This window comes from Mangifera indica, chromosome 4 (genome assembly GCF_011075055.1).
Source record: "Mangifera indica cultivar Alphonso chromosome 4, CATAS_Mindica_2.1, whole genome shotgun sequence".
NCBI classification, from domain to species: domain Eukaryota; kingdom Viridiplantae; phylum Streptophyta; class Magnoliopsida; order Sapindales; family Anacardiaceae; genus Mangifera; species Mangifera indica.
In genome coordinates, this window is record NC_058140.1 from 10,772,210 (window position 1) to 10,781,890 (window position 9,681).

Here is a 9,681-nt window from a genome sequence, read left to right on the forward strand (position 1 = left end):
TCCCATGATCAGCTGTCCCCCAGTAATGGTGATTAAATTAGTAAATATTACAAGATTTGGGGAATATATGCTGGGGCCTGTTAATAGACATCTTTGATAGGTTGTTTTGGATGTTAATGGACTCAAAAGCGCTTTCCAGCAACTCCTTGTTTGGATAGAAAAAAGTGACTGTTGGCAGGAGTCTATGCAATGCAGCAAATAAAAACTGCTCAATATTAAAGCCATGACTGCAGCAGCTAGCTCTAACCTACCCAACATTATGCCTTCTTGCTTGCTTGCTTGCTTTATGTTTACAGTTGAGACACATTACTTTAACTGCCACCAAATTGTAGCTTCTGAAATTGCTATTACTTGAGTCTGAAAGAAGCACTAGAAGACATGGTCAATGCTTCCTTTCTGCAATAAAATGGAGCCACTAGGAAGGGCTAATCGCCATTTTTTTAATGGGCACCAAGGCCGAATCAACGAGGCCTAAATTTTCAAACTAATAGTCAAATTTGGGAAAGCTTCTGTAAGTAGAATTAGCGGAGCCACGTGCACACCCAATAACTTTTGTTTCTGTTCATTTTAGTCCATCTGAAAGTGCTGGTGGTGAGGTCGTCAATTAAGATTGGTATTATTGACCATTATTTTAAATAGTTAAGTTAGTGATATCAGAAAATTTTACATACTTGTCCCTGCACATGCATGCTCTAGATCAAAACTATTCGTGAAAAAGAGAGATATGGATATAACTGTAACATCTGTGTATTTGCATTATTTCTGCAGTGAATGTCGAAGCTGTCGGTTTAAAGTAAGGGGAAATATTTTGTGTTGACACTAAGAGTAGGTAGACATAAATAATTGTACCAACTGTTTAAACCTGTCTGACCCGTTACATGAACCAGCATAAAACAATTGTTGACCTCGTTGCCTATATACACCATATATCAATTTCCATATCATCTATATAGATTTATTCTCTGTATTAAAATTTGTGTTCTTTGATATGAGAGTGATAACATTTTCCCACCCAAAGTTTGGTCTAAAAACATTTTTCCAATCATTGGATATAAAAATAATATTTATTATAATAGTTATTCCTAGTTTTACCCCTTAATTCACTAGATCTAAATTTTTTATTCAACTTCAATTATGATATCATTTTACAAATCAAATATTGTGTCGTTCTCAAGTTCAATTGTTGCTTCATTTTCAAACTTGATTGTAGTGTCATTTTAAGGTTCTTTTGTCATGTCATTATCATAAACTATTAAGACAAGTTAAGCTTCGCATTCAAGTTTAATTGTAACATCGTTCTAGGGTTTCAATAAGATGTTGTTCTCAATTTCTTTTGTAGTATCTTCATCCTTGTGGGGTGTTAGAATAGTGTTGTTCTTAGGTTTTTGTGTGGCATTATCGTCGTTTTAGGTTGTTGCTACTACATCATTTTCAAATTCTCATGCAAAATTATATTATCATGAAAATAAAAAGGATTCAAATAACACTCTAGAGGGAGCGCAAAAGTCGAGCGTTGAAGACAAATCACCAAAGGTTAGAGTTGAAGACAGAGTACCAAAGGTTGGAATTGAAGACGGTGTGCCAAAGGTTGGAATGGAAAACAAAATGTGATGTTGAAAAATGAGTGGTGTTAATAGTGTAATATAATAATTGACAAATACATTAATTAATTAATTAGGATATTTTATTAACCAATGTCAAATATTAAAGATAATATGGTAAATATAGTCTTAACGCGTACGTCAAAATTTAATTTTTGTTAGTTGAATTAAGTTTTGGGTAAGAAAGTATGATTCATGTGTTTAGATGGTAAAACTGTTTATAGACTAAACTTTGGGTTGAAAAATGTGAGTCAGTCTTGATATGATAAAGACTTTGCATCAGTCATTGTTGCTCCAAATCCGACATAACAAAATGATGACACAGTTCACAAATTGCAGGAACAGAAGATGCAGAGACATGTAATATACGAAATATCAAATATTATATAATAAAGCACCCATATGATTAACTTCAAATTCTCGCTTATAAAAATAGAAAAATAAAGAAAGTGAGAGATGATGAAGCAGTTTCCAACTGTTTTGTTTTTTTATAATAAAATAGCAATTGGAAGCATAATTTAACTGGAGTAGAACTGATGCTGTTTGCTCTTGCCTCCCCACTTCTGCAATTCCTAGTTCAAGGGACATAACATGGAAGTGCCAACTTGTACTTCAACTTTTAAATGGGCTCAATCCAGGCCCAGAAATCCATATTTTGGGCTGTTCCTTGGACACGTACACATGGGCTTCAGTAGTTGTAGATTCATGGCAATTAGTTCAGTTCGAGCTTATGCTTGAACTTGATAAGCTTCCTTAAAATCGGTTTGAGTTTGACTCTATTTAAAAAAGTAGAGCCCAAATTTGGCTCAAGTTACAGTATAATACTGACTTAAGTTTAAGTTAAGTTTGAGTTAATATTTCAACTAAGTTAAAATAATGTCATTTTGATATACATTAATCAAAATGGAGTCTTTTTATTTAATTTAAATCGAATTTTTACAAACTCGTGAACTTGACAAACCAGGTATCCTTCTAGCTCTACCTCAAACTTAACAATATAAAACTTTTAGGTTTAAACTCAAACTCATTTAAATTGAACTTATTTTAGATATATTCAAATTGAATTAACAATTGAAGTTGAACTATTTCAGCGTAGAATCTACCAAAGGCTTGAGTAGGTTCCATTTTTCGTTTATTATAACTTAAGAATTTATAAATTGAATGACATTTAATCTATTTCCTAAGAAGAAAATTAACAAGTCGTTTAATGCTTCGATGTCTAATCGGTAAAAATATGAATTATTTACATTTGTATTTAATTTATGTTTTAAATATGTTGTTCTAAATTTTAGAACCCAAAAAGTATTAAATACGTATTTTTACTTTTTTTTATGAAGTTTTAAGGCACAAAACTTTCCCTTGCATTTTTTATTAATTACTATAATATTGTAAATATGTAAAACAAAAAACCTAATTTTTTATTATTTAAATCTCTATCCTCTCTTAATAATTTTTGTTGATAATTGAATTTTGATTATATATTATATTATATTGGTTTAATAGTCAATTATATTCTTTATATTTTAAATTGTTAACTAGAAAATCTATAAAAAATGATAAAATTATTATTAATATTGTCGTATTTTTAGAAATATAGTATCAATAATATGTCATATTAAACCTATATATACATATTTCATATCTTTTTCGTATTCAAATTTTATTATTTTTCTTTATAAATATATTTTTTATTATTTATCATATTATACTTATATAATTCTTATAATTTTTTTTTTCCGTTTTCATATTTACTAACTACGTTTCAATGTACATTTTATCCAAAAGTTATCACTAGGTATCCTCGAACAAGGAAGAAGAGAAACGATCCACCACAATGATGTTGCACATGCTCTCTTTCCACAATCTTCATACCTGCCAACCATTCCTCAGTTTCCATTGTAACTACCGTAATGTTCTCCACATCACAACCTTCCATTCCACCACTTGGACGCCAAAATCAACGAACGCGATTCAATCTTCTCTAAGGGCATGCAATTAAATGTATGGCGAATCCTTGGAGAGTGAAAATGGTGGTAATGTTAAATAATATTTACTTTCTCATCCAATCCGATTTTGATTAGATCTGATTCTAATTCAATATTATTATAATTTGATGTATATTATTTTTTTTATTTCATATGATTAAATTTTTTGTTCATATTACATTGTAATATTATCAATAATATTAATTCATTTTATAACCTAATTCATAACTCTTTCTTGGTACCAGAGCAATAACATCCTCCTGTATTTTTTCAATTAATAAAAATTATCTTTTTCTCAATTTTGGAAAACTACCATATCCACACACAACAACACCCCCCCCCCCCCCCCCTTTTCTTCTCCCTCTTCCCCCTCAAAAAATATATTCCACCCCCACATATTTTACCGTCTCAAGTTGTCACCCCTTCTTTTTGCAATCTCTTCACAACTTGTCGTTCACCATCCAACATCCTCCATCTTCAACCTTCCTCTCTGCTAGAGATCGAGCTGTTGTGAGTCAAGCCTTCTCTTTTGGGAGATCCTCTTTCCAGTGGCACACTAGTTACACGACGATTCTTCTACCCAGTCGCTGCATGCGTCGTTTTCTTTTTAGGATTTCACTATGCTTTCCTCTGTGATTGAGCACATTAAGTCTGTTTGTCATCGCCAACAACAGTTTTTTGACTCACTATCATTAGTTGTGTGTTGATAAATTAGTTCTAACTTGGATTAAATCTATGGTCTCGCCCTTGATTATTCAGTCTTTGTTACTACCTTGTGTTACTACTACTGAAGTATGGTCTTTGTTTGATCAACATCTTAAGCCAATTTTTGTGATTAATGATGTTTGGTGGTTTTATTATCTTCTACAAAACCTCGGTAGTCCACTATACTCCTCTCTATTTGTGTTTTGTAACAATCAATCTGCTTTGCACATAGCTGTCAATCCAATGTTTCATTCTCGCACTCAACACATTGGCATTTATCTACACTTTATTCGTGAGTTAGTTGCTCGTGGGATATTTGACTCCGACATGCGCCTACTATTTCTTAGATTGCTAATATTTTTACCAAGGAATTGTCTCGTGAGTATTTTCACTTTTTATATCTTCAATTGCAACTTCGTGCGCTCCCGCTGCAATTGTGGGGGTGTTAAATAATATTTACTTTTCTATTCAGTCAGATTCTAATTAGATCCAATTCTGATTTATTTAATTCGATTTAATTTTGATTTTATCTAATTCTGATTCAATATTATTTTAATTTAATATATATTATTTTTTTAATTTCATAGGATTAAATTTTCTTTTCATAATACTATAAATGGTACAATATTTATAACCCAATTCATAACTCCTTTGAGGCGAAACAAATAACGAGAGAATTATCCCCTGTGGTTTTAACTGATAAAGTGTTGCAGTTCGCAGTCTCGCCTGAAGCCATCTCAGGAGCCGGCCGCTATCTTTCTTCTCTTACCACTATTACTATTAGTGACGTTGGAGTCTCCGCTGATTTGCAAATAAGTATAATCATATATTCTACTCAAATGTTTACTCATTTCACGTTTTTTTTTTTAAACATCTTTACAGATAGTGTAAAATTGGAAATTTTTATAACAATTTAGTTTTTTTTTTTAAATTTTTGGAATGTATTTTGATTGTTGAAAATTATTTTTGGATTATGCATTAAATGGTTAATGTTTTGGTTCTAGGTTTGCTTGTAGCTACTTTGACAGCAATTTCAACTTATGAAGATAAGTTCTTTTTGTTGGGTGGACTCCATTGCATTGGACTTTTTTTTTTCCCCTTTATAGTTGCATAGATGTAATACTGTACTGTTGTTTTACTAACACTCTAATGACTTTACGGTTGTAGTTTATCCATGGCGGTTGAGATATTAGAAATTTGTAGTGTTACAGTTGTTCTAGGATGAAAAGTTTTGTTATGTTTATCAGAACTGGGTTTCAGAAACATTGAAGGTCATATTTATGAGTGAACTATCAACTTGTAACACTCTATTTTGTGGATTATAATTGTTGACTGTTACTAGCCTGGTGTTCTATGATACAAGTGTCAGTTACATGTCATCGGAAAGTGCTATTCAGGATGCGATACTGTGATTAAGCCCGAATGTACATATTCTGCATGTTAAGTTGTCAGATCATAGAGCATATATTGGTATAGTAATGAATTTATGGGAGTGACTGAACTTTCAGGTGAAATTGAAGTTATTGTTAAGGTGATTCATTCTATATTTCCCTATGTTTGCAGGTGGTCAAAGTGTATGTTTCTGTTTTTGGAGATGATAAGAGGGAAGGACATTGGAATTGCTGGATTGAAGTCAAAGCTAAGTATGCGGGTATGAAGTTGCTGCTGACTCCTGAGATACGCTTTATTGAAGATGAATCTTTAGAGAGAGGAAGCAGGGTAAGAGGTTACCAAATGCCATTTTTCTTTTCAGTTACGCCTTTTTCTTTATAGTATAGGTAATTGTAATTTGGATTTGTGATTTTCATCTTCCAACCCATCCTGATATGTTGATTTTATTTTAGGTAATTGCCATATTAGATAGGATTAAGGCTGAAAAAGAGATTTCAGAAAGTCGAATAGGGGAACAGCCTGAATCAGCTGATTTGCCTGAAGATGATAAAGATTGGGAGGGTGATAATGTTGATGAAGACATCATATATGTGAAATAGCACTGTGCTTAGTTACTCAGCAATGTTAGAACATGTATATGGTCTCTATCTAAGCATATATATACTGAGTATGCAAGATAGAAACCAAAATTAATATGCGGAATATTAAATACTAACCTCCAGCCATTGCTTGACGATTTAATATAGTATAATCCTCTGGAAATTCCTTGCAAGTTTCGTCTTCCAGGTGATCTCTTTTTCTCATATAATGGTGTATGTTTTCAAGTGTAGAAAAAGCTCACCCAGAGACCCTATTTATAACCTTAAAAAGCATTCTACCATCAAGAATGCAACGCAAAATGTGGAGTTATGGCATGGGAGTTATAAACCATAATGCATGGGAGTTACGGACCATTACACCATGAAGAAGTAACTGCATGAAGCAGTTACCATTATGCCATGAAGAAGTAACTGTTGCAGTTACCATTAAGCCATGAAGGAAAAAAAAAAAAATGACAAGCAATTCAATTTTTCGACTCAAAAGCACGACTTTCCCTGTTCTCAGGTTACTTAAACCCTTTCTGTTGATTATTGTAAATTTTTATGTGGCACTGAAAATATTCTTTGTTTGAAATACCAATCACTTGTGTGATTGCACTTCTGAAGTAGACATGAAACACACTTTAAACTGGTCTATATCCTTTTCATAAATCACAAGAACTAAGCCTTCCCAAATTCCCAACTGTGACTATGGCCACCGCATACAATGTGGTGATGACTGATGGGATGAACTTGGTACTGAAACCACACTTCTATGGAATGTAGTAAAAAAAATCTGATGATGGCATTTTATGCTTGTTCAGATCTTGGTGCAAAAATTGGCTGTTTTCATATGCTGAAGCATAGGATTTCTGTTATGGTTACTATACATTTTTCAGAACTTTGATATTGCCATTTAAGCGTATAAGATCACTTCAATTATCATTTATTTGACAATTCAATTTAAATCATTGGTTGATATTTGCAGGGTGATGATACAAGCCATTTTGCTAAGCCTTGTCTGCTTGGCGTCCTCGATGGAAGGATAGATTATGGCCATGTTAATTCACAAGAAGCTAATAGAAATTTTTTTTTCGTGTCTCAGTAGTGTAGTTTTCATGTTGCAATTTAATTAAGAAACCACAAGGATATATAAGTTACCAAATAACAGCCAAACTGGTAAAATCTTGAATCAAACTGTGGACAAAGAATGCAATGAGACTTGGCAACTGGGGACCTAAAAGTAACAGAGGTTTATTATTTTAAACAGAGGATGATAATCATTCAACAGTACATTGTTACCAAAGGGAAGGCAAATACTCCATAAAAATTGTAGAACCCAATCAAGTGAAGTTTCTTAAAAGATTAACTCTAAAACAATTTGACTAAAGCACCCAGCAAGGTCTGTAAAACCATTAGCCAAAGATGAAACACCGCTGCTTTCATTAACAATTATTTCTATACTCAACTCAAAATGTTTACCCAAGTTGAAACAGATCCCATCACCATCTTCAATGATGGGCCTTTGCTTCAGCTTTCTTGTGTGATCTTGCTTTTGCCTGTTGCAAAAACACAAACATTAGATAAGCATATATCCCAAAGTAAGTAGTCATCCATTAGCATATACACAGATGCAAACATAGATGAAATGTAAACACAGAATGCATAGTCTATCTTCCACAAGAACAATGCACAACTATTATTTACAAATTGCAAAGCTAATTATGAACTAAAGTAATTCGCACCTCACACAGCCCCTGCCTCAGAATCTATACCTTTACTTGTTAAAGAACTTCATAATTATTTTTTTTAAGAACCAAACTCCCTTGGCATAACATGTTCACTGAGCTCTAGTATAAACTACTGGCTACTTCTCAGCAAAAGAATCTACTGATCTAAAACTGCGACAATCAGTTACTAATCTGGAGGAAAACAACCCATATCCCATATGAACTTAAACCTTGGCCTAGCCGTACACTCTTAACGAAGACAACTAATTGTACACAAAGTCCACAATAAATTCAGATTATATGTCTAACATTAGCCAAATATGCTCAGGTAAAAATTATAAACAATCAGCAAAGATCCACATCAAAAGTTTACACATACAAAAAATAAATAAATAAATTTACAATAAAATGCAATTAAAACCACTCACAGATCGCAAATTCAGCAATAAAATTTTGAGTCGGAAACTAAACCAAAACATAAATTTGATGAAATGAATTATACCTTGAGGTACTTGAGCTTCATGTTGCCATAAACAAGCCCAAATGAGAAAGCCGAAACACGAGCCACCTATAGATTAACACCGAGAATACCCAGATCAAAATCAAACTTCTTAAATGAACAATAAACCAAAATAAACTCTTTTTTCAAAAGATAACCCATAAGATTTGTTCATTAAAAGAAAATTAAAATACCAAGGCGAGGGTGCTGGTGCCGGAGTAGGGACCAGGAGGCGGCGCCATCTGATGCTTTTGGTTTTCTAAGTGGTTGGTGCAAATGCAATGCTTTTGGTTTGTGTGGAGGGAGTGAGTTTGAAGATGAAAACCCAAGTCTTTCTGAAGCCAATCTATTGACTATTGGGTCCGGCTCAACTCTCAATATGGCCCAAAATATTTAGCCCATTTGAAAATTCGATAAATTTTATGGTAAAAGCCAGTTCTTTTTAACTACCCTCTATAGGTTACCTTGAATGATAATAGAGAAGTTTTTAGATATAAAAATGTATGATTTTAAGTCTTTTTTAACGATATTTTAAAAATTAAAATTTTAGCTTACTTGGATCAATGATTATGAAGCAGGTTTAATTGTAAAATTAATTATTAAATCCTAAATTTTATATATTCAATATGAATGATTTCTCCTTAAAGAAAGATAAAACCCAGATAGAGTTTCTTATTATCAAAAAAAAAAAATTCTTAAACAGAATTTTCCATATTTTTCTAAGGTGAGTCCCTTTAATGGAGCTTTTTTAAAAATTATTTGAGTAAGATTACAAGTACACTACTATATAGTTTTGCTTAACTGCGTATAAAGTAACATAAACATAAAACTGTTACATATTCAGATGGTTTTCTGCCTAATCAAGTCAAGAAAAAGTGGTGGGAAATCATTTATTATTGCAAGCACATGAAGGAAGAAAAATGGTGAGGGTTGACGCAGGAATAAGAAATAAAGGAAATTAGTCAATTGCATTAGATAGCAAGGGTAGCGGCAAACTGCAATATAAACCCTCCTTTTTATTACTTGTGGACACATGAAAAAAACACTCAACTCTCTTTTATAAAACAACTCCCTTAATTTTCGTTTTTGCTTCTACTTCTTTTCTCTCTTTAGTTCTCTCCTCCTTTTATATATATTTACAATTATCATTATTATCTATCAATTAACTTTATAATATGTTATTAGCACGAT

The 9,681-nt window shown here is 32.4% G+C and overlaps 1 protein-coding gene and 1 long non-coding RNA gene across 2 annotated transcripts; one reads left to right on the top strand and one right to left on the bottom strand.

The window, feature by feature from the left end:
- The first annotated feature begins 3,435 nt into the window (after positions 1 to 3,435).
- On the top strand, positions 3,436 to 6,386 carry LOC123214274 (probable ribosome-binding factor A, chloroplastic). Its single transcript, XM_044634044.1, has 5 exons — positions 3,436 to 3,499; positions 3,588 to 3,634; positions 4,948 to 5,096; positions 5,848 to 6,010; positions 6,136 to 6,386. The coding sequence occupies exons 1-5, from the start codon at positions 3,436 to 3,438 to the stop codon at positions 6,280 to 6,282; spliced, it is 570 nt and encodes a 189-aa protein (XP_044489979.1). The 3' UTR covers positions 6,283 to 6,386.
- A 1,105-nt stretch (positions 6,387 to 7,491) lies between these two features.
- On the bottom strand, positions 7,492 to 8,840 carry LOC123213381. Its single transcript, XR_006501697.1, has 3 exons — positions 8,685 to 8,840; positions 8,494 to 8,559; positions 7,492 to 7,820 (listed from the first exon to the last, which is right to left on the bottom strand). It is a non-coding gene; the product is annotated as an uncharacterized LOC123213381 (long non-coding RNA).
- Between the last annotated feature and the right edge of the window lie 841 nt (positions 8,841 to 9,681).

Excerpts from the sequence above, each read along its gene's own strand:
- LOC123214274 (XM_044634044.1), top strand. The coding sequence starts at position 3,436 with ATGATGTTGCACATGCTCTCTTTCCACAATCTTCATACCTGCCAACCA. Across the intron at positions 3,500-3,587 it reads ACCATTCCTCAGTTTCCATT|GGCATGCAATTAAATGTATG; the intron begins GTAACTACCGTA and ends ATCTTCTCTAAG. Across the intron at positions 6,011-6,135 it reads CTTTAGAGAGAGGAAGCAGG|GTAATTGCCATATTAGATAG; the intron begins GTAAGAGGTTAC and ends ATTTTATTTTAG.